The sequence below is a fragment of the Arabidopsis lyrata genome, assembly GCF_000004255.2.
Source record: "Arabidopsis lyrata subsp. lyrata unplaced genomic scaffold ARALYscaffold_2, whole genome shotgun sequence".
NCBI classification, from domain to species: domain Eukaryota; kingdom Viridiplantae; phylum Streptophyta; class Magnoliopsida; order Brassicales; family Brassicaceae; genus Arabidopsis; species Arabidopsis lyrata.
The window spans coordinates 9,789,255-9,808,744 of record NW_003302554.1 but is presented as its reverse complement, the minus strand read 5'-3'; the positions used below and the strand labels follow the sequence as shown (position 1 = coordinate 9,808,744).

Sequence of the window (19,490 nt, the reverse complement as noted above, 5' to 3'; positions counted from 1 at the left end):
CGTTTTATTTGCAGTTCACCCAAATCCAAGCCGTTGTTCGTGATGAATTAATTGATAATTATCTTTCAAGATTGATAATCGATGAGTGGGTGAGCATTAAAAATTTTGATGTATCACGGGTTAACAGCATATTGAGACCAGTACCGCATAGATTCAAGATTGTGTTTCGTTCGGACACTTTAGTGCAAAGTATTAATATGTGCTCCAGTAGAACCTATTTCAATCTAACTGAGTTTGTGAGTATATTGAGTGGTATTGTTAATCCGAATATTTGCGTTGGTAAGCCTAATTTGTAAATTTATTTGTGCTTTTGGAGTTTATTTGCGGTTCATGTTCTGACTGTATTATTCATGTGTGTGTTTCATAGATGTTGTTGGCAAAATTGTCAACGTGAGAGAGTTGGTTTTTGTTCCTTCCGTGGAACATTCTCAAGGAGGATATTTTGAGCTGTACTTTGATTTACGTGATACTGAGTAAGTCACTATTCTTTTAAAGATTTAAACCAGAATATAAAGTCTTATGACTTCTTCAAATCTTAAAATTAGGTGTATCCATCTAGAGTGTCGTTTAACGGGTGACCTTGCAGTCGAGTTCTATGACTTATGGAAGCATCGTTCACGTAAAACAGTGATATGTATTATCAAGTTTGTGAAATTAGAGCTATCACAGGAACATAGGTGGAGATGTACCAATGTTACCGGAAGTACGAGGATTATGTTGAATCCGGATCTCAGTATTACCGACGAGATGCTTTGTTGGTAAGTATTTTTTTTTTCCGTTTACAATCAAAACTCTAAAGTTGGCGACTGGACATTCACTGTTTATGGTGTTCTAAATCGGATGTCAGGAATCCTGAAAATGACCAAGTACCGATCATCACACGGAAGGAGAATGCCATGGAGTGATGATGTTCGTTGATTTCTTATTTTGTTGGTGAATGATTTTAAAAGATGATTTATTATTATTTTTTTAGCATTTATAATATTATTGACTTTTTTAAATTTCATCATTTTCCATAATTTTACCACACTAAATCCTAAACAATTTACCATATTTTTCTTACACTACCAAATAACACCTAAACAATCCCTTATTTCACATGATTTTACCATTCATACAACATTCTTCCCACGCATGTGCGCGGGCAATCACCTAGTAATCAATTACTTTACAAAAGATCTTAATTAAAGCTCTTACAATATTTTAATATTTATTTTTCCCTAAGATCAAACTTCAAAGATGCACCCTTGCATATGCCCTTAGGAAAATGCTATCTCAGTAATTAACGTACTTTTCTGTGCTATTTGAAGTAATTTTTTCTTCGGCAAATAATTCTATTATATATACGTTCTCAAGAAAAGATCGTTTCTAGGTAAAAAGGTCGTCAAAGTCAAAAAGAACGCATCATACGAATAAAACTTCTTGCATCTTGCTTTGATTAAAAGTTCATTCGAAAAACTTAGTCAATTTCGTTTTATTAAAAAAGAAAACACTTAGTCAATAACAAACACCATGTAATACACCCGAATGAGTGCAAATCAAAGAATAAAGAATAAATAAGGTTTTACCAAAAAAATAAAATAATAATAATAATAATAATAATAATAATAATAATAATAAAAAATAAGGTTGCGTGGTTGAGCAATTCCTATTTAGGGTATCCATAGTTGATGTTTACATGGATACACTAAATAGCAATTCCTCTTTGATTCTTCGTCCTAAATTCTTAATCTTTATATATAGCTTGGTTCTGAGATAATATAGGTTCTTATAACAAAAAATACCAAGTTCAGAAAAAAAAAAAAAAAAAACCTAAATATGGGTCTTTCCAAATCCATATGCATGGTCATTTTTTCTTTGTTCTTTTTCAGTTTCCTTGCGGGAAACGCCAAGAATCCGATCTTAGTCAATGAAAACTGTTCAAATGCAAGAAACTTCACGAAAGATAGCAAATATGAATTCAATCTAAATGATATGCTCACAAAACTATCTGTCTCCTCAAACTCATCCTCTGCCTCTGGTTTCTACACGGAGACATCAGGAGTCGATCCCAACATCGTGGAAGGCATGTTACTCTGCCTAGGTGATGTCTCTGTTGAAGATTGTAGAGACTGCGTCATTACCGCTTCCAAGGCTATCACTAAAACTTGCAGTGTACAGAAAACAGCGATTACGTGGTACGATAACTGCATGCTGCGTTACTCTGATGTCAAAATCATTGGTAAAATGGAGACAGTTCCCTCGTACATGAGCGTGGGAACTATTACCGATCACGATTTGTATGTAAAGTCCATTAACTTGATGAAAAAGTTAATAGACAAGGTAAATCAGTCAGCGCAACTTTATGCAGATGAGGAAGTAGATGGTGGTGACACAAAGTTGGGAAAGATTCATGGGATGGTACAGTGCATAATAGGCATAAACGCTACCGATTGTGTTACTTGCTTGAACACTTTGATGGAAAAAGTTTACAAAGAAAACAAAGACAAGGTGTGGTGGCAAATGTATGGTCCGAGCTGTATGTTGAGGTATAAAGCATCAGGTGTCACGCCCGCACCCACACCCGTACCCCATAGTACGTATTTTTTTTTTTTTTGGTTTTAAAGTTAAGACCCATAGTGCGTATTTATTTGCATTTAGGGGTTGAATATTGGAAAAAAATGTCATTTAAATCATCAGTTGTCTATTTTCGTTGATTTAAAGCATGAATTATGTACCTGGTGATTAAAATGCTCAATTTTATGTTGACTTTCAATTTAATCACGAATTTTCGTTAACAAAAGCAAATTGAGGCACAAAATCGAAAGAAGAAAGACGAAATTTTAAGAAACTAAGATTAAATCAGGATTTGAGAAGAAATCGAGAGGATTAGAAAAGAAATCGAGAGAATTTTTAATTTTAAAGTTCTAACTTTGATATCAATTTTCTTGTTTCGATTACGATTTTGTGCCTCAATTGGCTTTGTCAACGAATATTCATGATTAAATTAAAAATCAACATAAAATTGAGCATTTTAATCACCAGGAGCAGAGTTCATGCTTTAAATCAACGAAAATAGACAACCGATGATTTAAATGACATTGTTCCCGTTGAATATTTCTGACTTATCGGAAGAAGGGACAAGATAATTGAACTAAAGCTGGTTTTACAGAACCAAAGAAATTTGATGTCAAGACCATCTTGGGGGTAGTTGCAGCAGCAGCAGCTGTTGCATTTCTGGTTATCTTTTGTTGTGCATCTTCATCTGGTCGACGAATATTACGAAACGGTAGATTCGGTTTTCATGATTTCTGATTAGTTTTCTTAACTTTATTTTTGGGTTTACAAACTTATAAATGCGTTAAAAAATACAGTGTTTGCTTTTCCGAAGAACAAGAAAGGAAAGAATAAGGTACTGGATCTCGATGGAGTGATGATCAATGCAGAGAGTGATGAGAGTCAGCATATGCACATAAGTCTAGATACTATTGTAGATGCAACTAATGGCTTCTCAGATGATAACAAATTAGGAGAAGGAGGTTTTGGTCCTGTCTACAAGGTAAGCCGCCTATACAAACTAATTAAGAGTTATAGGTTTACATAACTTTGATCAAGTCCTTTCAAAATATGACTTTTTCAGGTTTGAGTAGAAGTTTCAAGTATTAAACTAGTAATTTATTGATTTTGGAAGTACGAGAACTAGAATATTAAGTTTGATAATCTCTAAATCAACCAAATTCTCTTAGACTGGTAAAAATCATTATAGATCTACGACAACAAAGAATATAAAACTTTTTCTAACTCTATATTAAATCACAAAGCTATTTAAGTAACCCTAAAAAACTCTTAAGGAAACTCCACAAAAATCATAATTGGAATATGATAATTTTAAAAATAAATAAAATAATTAATAATAAATCTATATTACATCACTAGCTGGCAAAATCTCATATAAGTTTTTGACCGGATCTAAATACCATTTAAGTTTGTTTCATTATAAAATCATATAAAAACTCTTGTACTCATTGCCAATCAAGTGAATGGCTATTGAATTTTGATAAGTTTGTTTATGTCTGTTTTTTTTATAAAAAATTATAAATCACTCAAACTTCTTTTCAAAATGGGGGTTTTATAAGAATATATATTTACTTTACTACTCTTTCTATGCAAAAATGAAATTCTTTATTATATTTGAGTTTTGGAACTTTAATCCGAAAACAAAACCCAAAACCTCAAATTTAAAAGCCAAACATCCAAATTAAACATATCTGAAAACTACAACCATTGACAGTGGGGCAGTACCTAATTTCATCTAGGTTTGATTCCAGTTTAGAACTTAGAACGCTTCTTATTCAGAGTTGATGCGGGTTTCCCACTAGCTAGTATGGTAGTGTTGGACTTAGTCCTTCTGCCCTAGATGTTTTATATGGTATGCTTGTGTTCAATGAACTTGCATATACCCGTAAAACTTGTCGGGTTTGCTCGGATTACCCATGACAAAAAGCAATAAAACTATTCAAGCTCATTGCTTTTAAAGATGAGTCTAACTCCAAGAGTTAAGTTTCTTCATATTTATTGAAGGACCATGGATAATATGTTCCCCTTGACCTCTAAATTCAAAGTTTTTCCTGCCATAAATCTGATTTTTCTAGGGAAAGCTTCCTAATGGGGAAGATGTTGCGATCAAGAGACTCTCAAAAAAGTCGAGTCAGGGTCTTACAGAGTTCAAGAATGAAGTGAGTTTGATAATTAAACTTCAGCATCGAAACTTGGTGAGACTTTTAGGGTACTGCTTCGAGGAAGATGAGAAGATTCTTATATATGAGTACATGTCTAACAAGAGCCTTGATGTTTTTCTATATGGTAAAGCATATTTTAATATTGACGTTTATATGAATTAGTCATTTCTCTACACTAATACTAGTTATGAAGCTTAAATGATTCGCACTGTTTTTTTCTTATGTGAGCAGACCCTCTTAAGAGTAAAGAATTAGATTGGAAGAAGCGCATGAATATTATTTATGGGATGACAAGAGGACTGCAATATTTACACAAGGATTCGCGTCTTAAGATCATTCATCGTGATCTCAAGCCGGGTAATATACTTTTAGATTGTGAGATGAACCCCAAAATCTCGGATTTTGGGACTGCTCGAATTTTTGGACGCCAACAGAAAGAAGAAAACACAGACAAGATAGTTGGCACAATGTAAGTCAGGACGGCCATTTAGATAGATAATATATGGAATTTTATCTCAAACTAACCATCAATTAAAATATCGTCCACAATCTGATAAACATTTGTAAATTGACAAATTTTTAGCGGCTATATGTCTCCGGAATATGCATTAGGCGGGAAAATTTCAGAAAAATCCGATATTTACAGCTTTGGAGTGTTGTTGCTGGAAATCATATCGGGCAAAAAGGCAAACCGGCTGGTATCTCATAACAATCAATATCTTAGCCTTATTGATTATGTAAGTTCAATCTTATATATATATATATTACTCAATGCATGTTATGACATACATAGTTTGTAGTAATCAACTTGATTCACTTTTAACACTATAGGTTGTGTTCTTGGTTTTCAGGCATGGGAATCATGGTGTGAGACAAAAGGATTGAATATGATTAGCGATGAAGAAGCAATGCTCGACAGTTCATTTTCGCCGGCAGAAGTGGTAAAATGTGTTGATATCGCGCTTCTTTGTCTTCAATATCAACCAAAGGAGCGACCCACCATTTCACAGATAGCTGATATGCTAAGAAGCAACAATGACGGCCTCTCACATCCCAAGCAGCCAAGTTTCGTGTTACAAAACCTGTTAAATTTGGATCAGCACTCCGAATATGAAATCAGCCAAACAACATTAGAAGCAAGAACATAATTAAAAAAAAAAATGAAAACATAATGTTATGCATATATAATTGTGAGTGTTGGATTAATCATTTAATCATTAAAACAAAGTTGTGAGTCGTGTGGGATTTGTATATAATGGCCATGTTCGTTTGTACATCTGGATGCATCATCCATATGATCCATTTAGATGATCCATCCAGATGATGTATTTGGACGTTAATCATTTTTGAATTTGGTAGTGCATCTCGATGGACCTTGAAGCTTTGTTCGTTTGATTAGTTGTATCTAAGATTAAACTATGAATTCGTCAAACAAAGTAACCACTTCCAATCAAAACCCATGACACCCACACATTCTCTCTCTCTCTTTTTTTTTTTTTTTTATAACTCGAGTAATCCGTTTCAACATACACCATAAGCTCCGAGCCAGATCGCGGGGATTTTTCTTCCTAGCTGGTTTTCGGATCAACATGCCATGAGATCTGACTAATCTCGGGGCCATGGGGAGCGATGTGAAAACCTATGACACCCACACATTTGTGGAGTAGTTTCTAGGGTAGATCGAACTTGGGGTAGCTCATGAATTAGAAGTTTATAACCTCCCCTTGTCTCACTAGAACTAGACCACTAGTGTGGGCAACTCTTTATTTTTTTTGTACATGAGTTTATAATTTGAGAATTAAGATGTTGTTGGCGGATTTTTTGGATGTTGAAAAATTGTTTAGTGCATATGCATTGACTGGATTTTATTGATTTTGGTAAGTGAGAAAATCAAACAGCACTTTTATTGATTTATTAAAATTTTCTATACCCTAACGCAAAGTGTCTTGCGTTACAAGGAAAGTAGTATTTGATCTAATAATTAATTAATATAACATGCATCCTTAACGCGTAGTGCAATGTATGGTTTTCCTGGGAAAAGGATCAGAAAACAGTGGTGGACGAGGCCATTGATGGCGTGGCAACAATCCTTGTCCAAACCTTTGAAATCTCCTTTAGTGGCAGCTTTCACAGCATCGACACAACCTTTGACCTTCTTTATTGACGAGAAGCAATCACCAGGATTTGGTATCGGCGCTTGAGCTTCGGATTGATGATGACAAAGCAACGCCATGATCACAGATAAAAAGAAGAACATCACTGTGACGATCTGTTTTGTTCCCATTTTTGTTTTCTGGAATTGGACAGGTTTTTTTTTTTTTTAGATCTTGCAGTTGTTGTGTGTCTGAGAAGTGGAAAAAGGTGTTATAGGGTTCTTATAGAAAATGGACTTGGACTAAATATGAGAATTTTGGTTGGTCATTTAATTGTTACAATTGAATAACAAACATTTGGTAAGCATATTTACTGTTTTCAATACAAAAATATTTTAGTAATAAATTAAAAGTGTCTTTACATAATTTTTAGAAATTTTATAAATTGAAGTTGACTTTCATAAATTTATGAAAATAGTAGAGAGAGAAAAAGAATGGTTGTAGTAGAATTGGATTTTGGAAATTTTGAAACACTTTAGAGGGAAATTCCAAAAAAAGAAAGATACATTGGTTTCATGAATCCTCAGATGATAACTCTTTCTTGATCAACTTCGAGATCTCTGATATCTGAAAAAAGCCACAATAAAATACCGATTTTTCTCTAAACAAAACTTACTTGTGAAACAATCTACTTTAAAACTTACTTACTTAAAAATAGAGAATTTAACTTACATCTGAGTTATTACATGTTATGTTATTGGAAATTTAAAAAAAAAAAAAAAAAACTCAAAAGGCAATACAGATTTTTCTACATAGAGATTACTTGTGAAACAGTCTACTTAAAAACAGAGAGGTTAACTTACATCTGAGTTTACATAGAGATTACTTGATGAAATGTCCAAAGTGTTTTCTGGAGAAGCTTCACAAGCGAATCAACTTGATCTCCAAAAAGATCAACCTGCAACTTTTTCTCACTTTCATATGATTCAAAATCTTACAATTAAAGAATGAAATGAAATCACAAATTGTTTTACCTCAGTCTTTCTTAGATTCTCAGACCTAAGAACAAAAGCTCTTCTATAAACTGATTCTTTTCGCCTTAACTTTGCGATAAAATCAATGGTTGAATCAATCTTTATCTCCAAGTTTTGTAACCTCTCGAAAAAAAAAAGATCATTAGTTAAGATTCAACATACATTTTTGATGATTGTTCTTAATAGCCCTTTTTCACTCACCTGAAAGTTACCTTCTAAACGACCTACCAGAAAAGGAGCTTTGCAAGGTAATTACAGGTCTTTTGTGATTCACTTTGGCCACGTTTTGTAATACCCAATAGATGATTTATGAAGAGTTGATATAGATTATCAAATCTGAAAAGTTGTTAACGTGAAGAACATCACCGCTTTAATGCTTAAGAGACTGTAAAAAAAAAAGAATCAGAGATTCAAAGAGTGAAGCTGAGGCTATTCATAGATGGGCTTATTTTTCTATTTAAATTTGTTGGGCCATTGAGTTTCTTCATCCTATTTACTTTCTCGGCCCATTTATCTTCTTTTGTAACCCAAAATATATGTGTATGAATGGACAAATAATCTTTAGATTTCGTGGCGTATGGTGGCTTCCTTAATGTCGATGCCGCTCTTCACTTTTTTTTTTTTTAGTTTTCTTTAAGTTGGTAAGTATTTCGAAGATTTGTCCTTCAATTGAGAATTACAGTTTGTGATTATTTTCTTGGTCGAAGGACTCAATTTTCCCCGTTGATCGGTGAATAATTTTTTTGAATCTATCATGAAAACTTAACTAAATTCATATACAATGGCTCTGTTCGTTTCTCCATTCAGATGGATCATCTGGATGGAGATGAAGAATGATGTTCGTTTTTTACAATTTAACAAAGCATTTGGATGAATAAGTTAGATGGATCATCTGAATGAGTTTGTAATTTTAGGTAAATTTTTCAAACTCATCTAGATGAACATGATTGGAGCATTTGGATGGAGATGATTCAGTCAAAAATAACAAATGACAAATATACCCTCATTTACAATCATATATCAAATAATGTTTATTTCCATAGATTTCTCATTTATATTATAAAAATAACATATTTGCACACAAAAAAATCTCTAAAAATTGTGAAATCAAAGATTTCATTTTCCGTCAAAATCATAAATCGCGGAATTGTGTTTTTTCCCACCAAAAAGTGAAATTATGATTTTTGATAGAAAATTGTGGAATTCGTCAAAACCGCAAAATCATGTTTTTTCGACAAAACCGCAAAATCATATTTTTCGCCAAATCATGTTTTCCCGCCAAAACCATAAAATCATATTTTCCCGCCAAAACCGCAAAATCATGTTTTTCCGCCAAAACCGCAAAATCATAGTTTTCCCGCCAAAACCGAAAAAATTGAAGAATAACATTTTCCACCAAAATCGTAAAATCATATTTTCCCGCCAAAACTATAAAATCACGATTTTGGCGAAAAAATTACAGAATTCTGTTTTCCTGCCAAAACCGGAAAAAACTGAAGAATTGTGTTTTCCACAAAAACCGTGAAATCATATTTTCCCGCCAAAACTATAAAATCACGATTTTGGCGAAAAAATTACAGAATTCTGTTTTCCTGCCAAAACCGGAAAAAACTGAAGAATTGTGTTTTCCACCAAAATCATGAAATCATGTTTTCCCGTCAAAACTAGAAAATCACAATTTTGGCGGGAAAATTACGGAATTCGGTTTTCCCGCCAAAACCAAAAAAACTGAAGAATTGTGTTTTCCACAAAAACCGTGAAATCATATTTTCCCGCCAAAACTATAAAATCACGATTTTGGCGAAAAAATTACAGAATTCTGTTTTCCTGCCAAAACCGGAAAAAACTGAAGAATTGTGTTTTCCACCAAAATCATGAAATCATGTTTTCCCGTCAAAACTAGAAAATCACAATTTTGGCGGAAAAATTACGGAATCATATTTTCCTGACAAAACCGTAAAATCATATTTTCCCGCCAAAACCGTAAAATTAATTTTTATATGTTAAAATCCTAGTTTGAAATTATTTATTTGTAAATATATTTTAGAGCAATAATTAAATTAATATAGCTAAGGTTAAAATTAAAATATAATTAGATTCAAAGTATGGGTATTTTAGTCATTTTTTGTTAAAGTCATCTAGATGCAAATGAAGATTTATAAAAATTAAGCAAACAAACAAAAGTTCATTTAGATGCTCCATCCAAATGAATATCCAAAAATTGAAACGAACAACATTCAGATGAAGCATTTGGATGGAACATTTAGATGGACCATCTGGATAGAAATGCTAGATGATAAAACGAACAGGCCCAATGTCTTGTTCTTTCGAGGAAACTTTATAGATTGCACAATATCTGTTAGTTAAAATGCGTAATAGAAACTAAGAATTAGTTTTTTTTCCAATGAAGAAGTTTTATCTTTTTAGGCGTTGTTGATTGCGCTTCCATCGAATGCAATGAGGGCGGGCGGTATAACCGTCAGGGGTCCAATCCCATGTTTCAATAACTAAGAGGCCCATTTTTAAAAATATTTTTATAAAAGTATTAAAAATTAAATTACAACATAAAAATAAAATTTAGAAGGCCCATAAAACTTTTTATTTATTGTTTTTAGTATTAATAATTAATTTTTAATAAAAATAGCATATAAATTCTTTTTACAGCAAAAGAACATTAAAAAACAAAATTAAGGGTCCAAATTTTTTTGCCCAAAGACCCATAAAAGTGTTGAACCGGTCCTTAGTGCAATTATGGCAATTGTTATGTTTTGGAGGTAGAGAGAGGAAGTGAAACTTCCAGAGAAATTGTAACATCCCACTCCCGCATATTATTGTTGGGCCAATTTCCATTATCATTTTGCAGTCCATTAAAGTCCAATGGAATTTATAATTATCACAACGGTATTGTCAAGTTATCACCGCCAACATTGTCGGGGCATTGTTGAAGAGTTCGTCGTCATCATCGAGACCAAAAGAATAAGTGTGGCGTGTAGATAAAGAAGATAGATCGAGACGTCGTAGAGGTGGTGGGAACCACAACTGGATCTGGTCAGTTATGTCATTGCTGTGGCAAGCCTCTATAGTGATGGAGGAGAAACGCCGGGACAGATCAGAAATAGCGGAGAAAAGAAAATGAAAGAAGAAAGACGAGGAAGAAGCAAATTAGAACAAATCTGAGATTGGGTTTTATAAGGCTCATTTCCGTCGAATAAGAGAAAAATCAGTTGACGTGTAAGGTGTCTATGGAAAGCTCACGTTGGCAAGAATCCACAGCAGGTGACGAAGATTGAATCAAGGTTATATTCTAGAAGTTATGCACGTTTCTTCTTAGACAAGTAACTGCAGAATCTGGTCAAATCTGGAACCCTAGAAACAAGTTTCGTATTAGCTTCTTCAAGGCAACGTTTGGAGGTCCAAAACTATTCCGATCGCGATGAAACTTTGTGGACTTGTTCATGATACTATTGGCTACGTAATCAACAGTAGGATTGCAATTGTAACGTTTGAGACCTTTCATGACTCATGGAGTAAGGTCTTAGTTGATAGAGAACAAAAGTGGAGCTAAAGAGCATGTTGTTGCATATAAGATACTACAAGAAAATATGGTTTTTACGACTACAGCTGGCAACTAAATATTTAGTTGCCTAAATTTGCAACTAATTAGTCACTTTTAAACGAAATTTTGGCGACCACAAAATTTAAGTCGTAAATCAGTCGCTTTTTTGCGATCAAAGACAGTAGTCGGTAAACTAGTCGTTAATTAGTCACTTTATGTCTATATTGCACACGGGAAAAAATAGTCGCAAAATAGTCCGCTAATTTGGCGACTATTACGCGATTACAAATCCATTTACTTTCTTTGTTTCATCTTCACTCTCTGTTTCTTCTCGTACAGTCTCTTTAGCTTTAAAGTTAACAACAACTTGTCAGATTTGATAATCTGTAATTCTGTATCGATTCCTTATGTTTACTTCATGAATCATCGATTGGGTATTGCAAAACTTGGCTAAAGTGAAGAACTCTAGTTTGTAGAATCACAAAAGACTTGTGATTTCTTTGGTTATGTTACTGTTCTTTCTCGAAATGAGAGGAATTGTGCTGATTAGATCAAGGTTATCTATCTTCAGGGCTCATGCATTCAATTGTTTAAGATCTAGTAATGTTTTTCCTAGTTTAAGAAATACATGTATTGTTCGAGTGTATTTGGAACCTCCCATAGCTTGTGTGCTTCCTTTAAGTCAGTATTCTATGTTCTCTACTTCCATAGCTGATTCAGAGCAAGTGGGGTTTACTAGGAGTAACAACGAGAAGGATGATGAAAGTGAGGAAGAGATTGACCTCGATCTTGGTTTTACTATAAGTGATTAAGTTGTTTCAGAAGATGTTGGGACGATTGCGAAGCTGTTGAAAGATTGTAGAGTGACCGGAAGGAACTGAGGAACAAGCTTGAGGAATGTGATGTAAAGCCATCAAATGAATTGGTGGTAGAGATTCTTTCTCAAGTTCCTAATGATTGAGAAACTACATTCACTTTCTTTCTTTGGCAGGGAAGCAGCAAGGTTACGTTCATTCGGTTCGTGAGTATCACTCTATGATCTCGATTATTTGTAAGATGAGGAAGTTTGATACAGCTTGGACTTTGATTGATGAGAAAGTTTAAACCTTCTCTTGTGAACTCATAAACACTTTTGATCATGATCAAGAAGTATTGTGCAGTACATGATGTTGGGAAAGCGATAAACACTTTCCACGCCTAAAAAAAGATTCAAACTTGAAATGGGGATTGATGATTTTCAGAGTTTGCTCTCTGCTCTTTGTAGATATAAGAATGTTTCAGATGTTGAGCATTTGATATTCAGTAATAAAAATAAGTATTTGTTAGATGCCAAAAGTTTCAACATAGTTCTCAATGGATGGTGTAACGTGATTAGTAGGTAGCCCACAAGAGGCTGAACGAGTCTGGATGGAGATGGGAAATGTCGGAGTCAAACAAGATGTTGTGTCTTATTCAAGCATGATATCATGCTATTTGAAAGGTGGTAGCTCGAATAAGATAACCCGGATCCCGGAAGCTAAAGTAGTGTAGCTACAAAAACAAAACTCATAGGGACTTGGTCCTCACTTACAAATCTTTGGGAAGCAACAAAAAGCTTGGATAGGGTTTAGGGTTCAAGGTTAGGATTTAGGGTTTAGGGTTTAGGATTTTAGGATTAAGGTTTAGGGTTTAGGGTTCTTGGAGTCAAATATGAGAAGATTGGTGTGTATGATTGAGTATAAGAACGAGAAATGCAACCCGGATCCCTGAAGTTAAAGTAGTATAGCTACAAAAAAAAAAAAGTCATGAGACTTCGTCCTCACATACAAAGCTTTGGGAAACATTAAGAAGCTTGGATAGGGTTTAGGGTTTATATTTTAGGGTTTAAGATTTATTATTTAGGACTTAGGGTTTAGGTTTTAGAGTTTAGGGTTTAGGGTTTTTGGAGTCAAATATGAGAAGATTGGTGTGTATGATTGAGTATAAGAACAAAAAATATAACCCAGATCCCGGAAGCTAAAGTAGTGTAGCTGCAAAAAAAAGGTGGTAGCTTGAATAAGGTAACCCGGATTCCAGAAGTTAAAGTAGTGTAGCTACAAAAACAAAAAGCATACGGACTTGGTCCTCACTTACAAAACTTTAGGAACTAATATGAAGCTTGGATAGGGTTTAGGGTTCAGGGTTAGGGTTTAGGGTTTAAGATTTAGGACTTAGGGTTTAGGGTTCTTGGGGTCAAATATGAAAAGGTTGGTTTGTATGATTGGATATAAGAACGAGAAATGCAATCTGGATCCCAGAAGTTAGAGTAGTATAGCTACCAAAAAAAAAGTCATAGGACTTCGTCCTCACCTACAAAGCTTTGGAAAACAATAAGAAGCTTGGATAGGGTTTACGGTTTAGGTTTTAGGGTTTAGGATTTATTGTTTAAGGTTTAGGGTTTAGGGTTTAGGATTTATTATTTAGGGTTTAGACCATCTCCAATGTAAATCTCTATTATATCCTCTAAAATAGAGTAACTCTAAAATCAGCATGGTTTCTCTACAATGTATCACTTTATACCTAACTCTATTTTAGAGTTAGTGTAAAAAAAACCCAGAGGTGCTCTATATCTAGAGTAATCCTATCATTTACTCTATTTTAGAGTAAGATACAGAGTGGGTTGGAGAAAATTTTACTATATAATAGAGTTTAGAGGAAAAAATAGAGTGGGGTTGGAGATGCTCTTAGGGTATAGGGTTTAGGATTTCGGGTTTAGGGTTTAGGGTTTAGGGTTTAGTGTTCTTGTAGTCAAATATGAGAAGATTGGTGTGTATGATGGAGTATAAGTAATATAGCTAAAAAAAAAAAACTCAAAGGGACTTTGTCCTTACTTACAAAGCTTTGGGAAGCAAAAACAAGCTTGAATAGGATTCGTAGAGTCAAATATAATAAGATTGATGTGTATGATTAAGTATAAGAACGAGAAATGCAACCATGATCTCGGAAGCTAAAGTATTGTAGCTAGACAAAAAAAATCATAGGAACATTGTTTTCAGTTACAAAGTTTTGAGAAACAATAAGGAGTTTGGATAGGGTTTAGAGTTTAGGGTTTAGGGCCATAGCCACGTTGTGTTGGCCCAGTGATAAATCTTCCAGGTGGAGGTACTGGGTTCGATGCCCGTTGGGAGGGATCTCTTCTCCAAAGGAGATGAATTTAACTTGGTGTAGGTTCCGCTTCTGGAAGATGTAGGGCCTTCTGGCTTCAACTAGATATTAAAAAAAAAAAAAAATGCTATATACAATCTATTTAGCACGAAGCACGCGTTTTGGCTTTCCCTATCATTACGTGAGTAATAAACGTAGAAAGCAAGCTGTAACCATGTCATTTACCAAAACATTAATATTTTTCTTATTCAAGTACCAAAACATTAATACTACTGTTAAGTTAAGCAGTCGCATTTCCTTGATTTTCAAAGAACTATAACATTTTGTAGAATAAAAAACTAGACCAAATTATAGGACATATATATTCGATTCAATTTATAATCTCATATAGCAAAAGAATATCAATAAATTAAAATTATTTGACAGAAGTCTTTCAAAATGATCGAATAATAAATATAAAAAAATTCTATTCTAATTCTACTAGAATATAGACATCTTTTCCCATTTCCTAAAACCCAATTTTGGTCAACTCACTCTTTAATAAATCCCTCTCACCCATCATAAACCAAATTAAATAGAATTCTTTTTTTCATAGAAAAAAAAAAGAACTCTTTGAATCCTCTCTCTATTTCTTCTCCAAAAAAAAAAATCATCCAAGCTCTTTAGCAATGCATCCTGGGAATGTATGGGGCGGGTCTCTGGACGCCGTAGACAGCGACCGTATCGCGGCAGAGGAGGAAGAACGGCTGAGGAAGACGACGGAGTGGGACAGAGGAGCTATTCATTCACAGAGAAGTGAATTAGACGAAACACAACAAGGCTGGTTGCTTGCACCGCAAGATAGTTGGAGGAAGAAGAAGAAGAAATATGTAAACCTAGGTTGTGTTTCCGTGAGCCAGACGGCTTGCATGTGGACCATTGGAACTATTGCCGTTTTGTTTCTCGTCGTTGCTCTTCCGATCATTATTGTTAAGTCGTTGCCTCGTCATAAGTCTACTCCTCCTCCACCTGATAATTACACTCTTGCCCTTCACAAAGCTCTTCAGTTTTTCGATGCCCAAAAATGTAAGTCTTCCTTATTATTCTTTTTTCTTTTCTTGCCAACTAATTTTCTTCTTTTATATCTTTATATGGTGCATAGTATAATGATGATAGTTACTGTTACCTTTTAAAATAAATAACAATAAACTTAAGAAGATGACAAGAAAAAAATTAGATTTAAAAAAAAAAGATGACTAGAGTTTCTGAGTTATCAAATTTCATTTCAATCTTTTATGGAGTTCAATTTTCATCCAATTATTTTTAAAACATCTCTAGACCCGATTTTACATTAGACGACTTAACTATAAAAGTTGATGACTTAATAAAGAGAAATTTTTAATAATTTGTGGAAAATGTGAATATTTGTAAATATAAGAAAATCAGACTCTTAATATAAGAAAATCAGACTCTTAAAAGATCAACGAAAGAGTGGAACAATTGCTGATGTAGTTTACTAATTAACTGATTAAAAAGTCATTTCACTGTGACTTGTGAGACAAATTTGAATAATTCCGTGTTCACAAGCGCAATAACTTAGTAGTATAAGAAAACGTTTAATGATTCAAAAATAAACATTCTTTGGTAGACTTCAAGAATAACACGTAAGTGTTGACATTCCAATAAAATACCAAAATCAATTTCAAGCACGTATATCCAACTAACTTGCAACCTCGCATTTTCTCATTTTGTTCTTGTGAGCTGGCTTTTGGTAATGCTCACAAATTCATTTGGCTTTCCAAGGACTAACGCGGTTTTGATATTTGAGCAGAATAATTTCATAACAAAAAAAATATATAAACTTAATTTCTATGAATCTGGTTAGTCTAAGGGCTCGTTCGGAATTATGTTTTTTTTCTACATTATATATATCAAAATTTTCTAATATTTATATCTATACAAGATTATAAAATAACTTTAGAATAAAATATTTCTTGATATAGACATATGCATTTTTGTATTATTTTAAATTAAAAATGACAAAATAATTCTTGACAGTTTTAATTTTGATTTTCTTGAGAAATAAATAGAAGATATATGGAATCGGTATTTAGGAACAAACTCAAACCATATCTTCATATCAACTGATCATACATATGAAGTAGAGTTAAAACAACACACTTAACTAACACCAATATGTTGATTGTTGAGCCACAATTTCATATTTGACCTAACAAAATATTCAAGAATTCGGTCGTCTAAGCATTAAAGGAATTAGTGGAGTAAAAATGAGTGAAATATTGATGATTATGGAAAAATAAGAATGGTGAAATAATGAAAATGTGAAATTGTAGCGGGTAAACTGCCGAAGAAGAATAAGGTTTCATGGAGGGGAGATTCGGGGCTGGGGGATGGGAAACCGGATGTGGTTGGAGGATTGGTCGGAGGATACTACGACGGAGGAAGTAACATCAAGTTTCATTTTCCGATGGCATTCTCAATGACAATGCTAAGTTGGAGTCTCATTGAGTATAGCCACAAATATAAAGCCATCGATGAGTATGATCACATGAGAGATGTTCTCAAATGGGGCACTGATTATCTTCTTCTGACTTTTAACAATTCTGCTACTCGCCTTGATCATATCTACACTCAGGTCTTTTTTCTCTAACCTTTTTTCGTAATTCATTATTAGTTATTACTTGTATGCGAGAATGTGACGAGAAATTGCTGTGATCGATGAATGAAATATATATATATATATATATATATATATATATATATATATATATATATATATATATAAAAAGTTACTATTAGTATAAGCTTGTCATTATTCTTATCAGAGGTAGAAGGAGAAAAATGATCAGTTCGTTAATTAGCTAGGTTAATTATTTCACACTAACTACATAGGAAATGCTATCTGAGAAAACTGTTTCAATAGTTTCTTGTGCAACAAGAAACCTAAACCAACCTAAACCTTAACCTTTTTGATGAAACCCCTATTTCTATGGCTCCTAGGTTGGTGGAGGACTAAGAGATTCAGAATCACCAGATGATATCTACTGTTGGCAAAAACCAGAAGACATGTCCTATGACCGTCCAGTCCTCTCCGCCACTTCCGCGGCCGACCTGGGCGCAGAAGTTGCTGCAGCCTTATCCGCCGCCTCAATCGTATTCACTGACAAACCGGACTACGCCAAAAAACTCAAAAAAGGTGCAGAAACTCTATATCCCTTCTTTAGAAGCAAGTCCAGACGCAAGCGGTATTCGGATGGACAACCAACGGCTCAAGCTTTCTACAACTCAACCAGTATGTTCGATGAGTTCATGTGGGCTGGTGCATGGCTTTACTACGCCACTGGAAACAAGACTTACATACAATATGCCACCACGCCGAGTGTACCTCAAACGGCTAAAGCTTTTGCTAATCGACCAGATTTAATGGTACCAAGCTGGAATAACAAATTACCTGGAGCAATGTTGTTGATGACTCGGTATAGATTGTTCTTGAACCCTGGTTTTCCTTACGAGAACATGCTCAATAGATACCATAACGCTACTGGTGTTACCATGTGTGCTTATCTCAAGCAGTACAATGTCTTTAACCGGACTTCAGGTGATTAATATACTCTGCTTTACTCTGTTTTCGTTTGTGTGTTGTCTTGAAAAGGACTTGAACCGTTTTTTTTTTGGAGAAAATTTCCAGGAGGGCTTATGCAACTCAACATGGGGAAACCAAGACCACTAGAATATGTTGCTCATGCTTCCTTCTTAGCTTCCTTGTTCGCGGATTATCTTAATTCTACTGGAGTTCCTGGATGGTATTGTGGACCTACATTTGTGGAGAACCATGTTCTCAAGGATTTTGCTCAGTCTCAGGTAAGAAACGGAGCCTTTAAAAAAAATGACTAATTTAGAACAAATTATGATTATGTTATATGTTTTATTAGATTGACTACATTCTTGGAGACAACCCTTTAAAAATGAGCTATGTGGTTGGGTTTGGCAAGAAGTATCCTAGACGTGTTCACCACCGAGGAGCCACGATCCCAAATGACAAGAAGAGAAGAAGCTGTAGAGAAGGATTGAAGTATAGAGACACAAAAAATCCAAATCCAAACAACATCACAGGAGCTATGGTCGGTGGACCAAATAGATTCGATGAGTTCCATGACTTGCGAAACAATTATAACGCGAGCGAGCCTACTCTCTCTGGTAACGCAGGCCTTGTGGCTGCTCTCATTTCACTAACCAGCAGTGGTCGCCAGCTAATCGATAAGAACACAATGTTCAATAGTGTTCCTCCTCTCTACCCTCCGACTCCACCACCTCCTAAAGCCTGGAAGCCTTGAAATATATTTCATCTACGTCACTGAGTTTAAATTATATATGTTATATTCAAACTATTTTTTTATCACTTGGTTACATCACTATAATAATTTTATTGTGACGTACGTCCTTTATACATATAAACAAAATCAAATTAATGCAGTCTTAATCTTGAAAAAATATACTAGTATTATTCATGACTAGAAAAAACAATCTTTAATAAAGATAAAATTTGAATTCATTAGTCATTCTCCTAGTAACTATTTAGTCATTGACGACTACGAAACATATACATTTCTAGTTGTTTACGACTGCAACACGAGCATGATTTAGTCGTTGGCGACATTGATAGTTATAGGAACCAGTGATATATTTTTGTTCATTTCGTAGTCGCTAGCCACTTATTTTTGTTTGTTTGTAGCTAGTTTTGAGACAGTTTTGGGAAACTAGCTACTAAAAATTTTGATGGCTAGAAATTTTAGCGTTTTAAATTTTAAATCATCGATCATTCGCTGGTCTGTCGTTAGCGACAACAAACCGAACATGATTTAGTCATTGGCAACTGTAAAACGAACATAACCATTCTCTTTCTCCGTAGCGATGGTGTTCTCTCTCTTTTCATCTTTTGTTTCTCTCTATAGTTTGGATACCAAAT

The 19,490-nt window shown here is 34.2% G+C and overlaps 4 protein-coding genes, 1 long non-coding RNA gene and 1 pseudogene across 5 annotated transcripts; 4 read left to right on the top strand and 2 right to left on the bottom strand.

Moving 5' to 3' along the window:
• Positions 1-1,818: 1,818 nt before the first annotated feature.
• LOC110224194 (cysteine-rich repeat secretory protein 1-like) lies at positions 1,819-2,647 on the top strand. Its single transcript, XM_021010036.1, has 2 exons — positions 1,819-2,528; positions 2,641-2,647. Exons 1-2 carry the CDS (start codon positions 1,819-1,821, stop codon positions 2,645-2,647), a joined length of 717 nt encoding a protein of 238 aa, XP_020865695.1.
• Positions 2,648-3,039: 392 nt separating this feature from the next.
• LOC9323017 (G-type lectin S-receptor-like serine/threonine-protein kinase At4g11900) lies at positions 3,040-5,866 on the top strand. The gene is made up of 5 exons (XM_021010035.1): positions 3,040-3,538; positions 4,632-4,842; positions 4,950-5,187; positions 5,302-5,416; positions 5,570-5,866. Exons 1-5 carry the CDS (start codon positions 3,413-3,415, stop codon positions 5,864-5,866), a joined length of 987 nt encoding a protein of 328 aa, XP_020865694.1. The 5' UTR covers positions 3,040-3,412.
• An 833-nt stretch (positions 5,867-6,699) lies between these two features.
• Positions 6,700-7,051, bottom strand: LOC9324491. Its single transcript, XM_002886905.2, has one exon. The coding sequence runs from the start codon at positions 7,000-7,002 to the stop codon at positions 6,700-6,702; it is 303 nt and encodes a 100-aa protein (XP_002886951.1). The 5' UTR covers positions 7,003-7,051.
• A 536-nt stretch (positions 7,052-7,587) lies between these two features.
• LOC110224283 lies at positions 7,588-8,197 on the bottom strand. Its single transcript, XR_002328957.1, has 3 exons — positions 8,047-8,197; positions 7,846-7,966; positions 7,588-7,769 (listed from the first exon to the last, which is right to left on the bottom strand). It is a non-coding gene; the product is annotated as an uncharacterized LOC110224283 (long non-coding RNA).
• Positions 8,198-11,555: 3,358 nt separating this feature from the next.
• On the top strand, positions 11,556-12,953 carry LOC110224166 (annotated as a pseudogene).
• A 2,018-nt stretch (positions 12,954-14,971) lies between these two features.
• On the top strand, positions 14,972-19,010 carry LOC9323016 (endoglucanase 7). Its single transcript, XM_002888381.2, has 5 exons — positions 14,972-15,589; positions 16,858-17,159; positions 17,525-18,122; positions 18,213-18,385; positions 18,457-19,010. Exons 1-5 carry the CDS (start codon positions 15,193-15,195, stop codon positions 18,856-18,858), a joined length of 1,872 nt encoding a protein of 623 aa, XP_002888427.1. The 5' UTR covers positions 14,972-15,192; the 3' UTR covers positions 18,859-19,010.
• The last annotated feature ends 480 nt before the right edge of the window (positions 19,011-19,490 follow it).

Excerpts from the sequence above, each read along its gene's own strand:
- LOC9323017 (XM_021010035.1), top strand. The coding sequence starts at position 3,413 with ATGATCAATGCAGAGAGTGATGAGAGTCAGCATATGCACATAAGTCTA. Across the intron at positions 3,539-4,631 it reads GTTTTGGTCCTGTCTACAAG|GGAAAGCTTCCTAATGGGGA; the intron begins GTAAGCCGCCTA and ends TGATTTTTCTAG. Across the intron at positions 5,188-5,301 it reads GACAAGATAGTTGGCACAAT|CGGCTATATGTCTCCGGAAT; the intron begins GTAAGTCAGGAC and ends ACAAATTTTTAG.
- LOC9324491 (XM_002886905.2), bottom strand. The coding sequence starts at position 7,002 with ATGGGAACAAAACAGATCGTCACAGTGATGTTCTTCTTTTTATCTGTG.
- LOC9323016 (XM_002888381.2), top strand. The coding sequence starts at position 15,193 with ATGCATCCTGGGAATGTATGGGGCGGGTCTCTGGACGCCGTAGACAGC. Across the intron at positions 17,160-17,524 it reads TTGATCATATCTACACTCAG|GTTGGTGGAGGACTAAGAGA; the intron begins GTCTTTTTTCTC and ends TATGGCTCCTAG. Across the intron at positions 18,123-18,212 it reads TGTCTTTAACCGGACTTCAG|GAGGGCTTATGCAACTCAAC; the intron begins GTGATTAATATA and ends GAAAATTTCCAG.
- LOC110224194 (XM_021010036.1), top strand. The coding sequence starts at position 1,819 with ATGGGTCTTTCCAAATCCATATGCATGGTCATTTTTTCTTTGTTCTTT.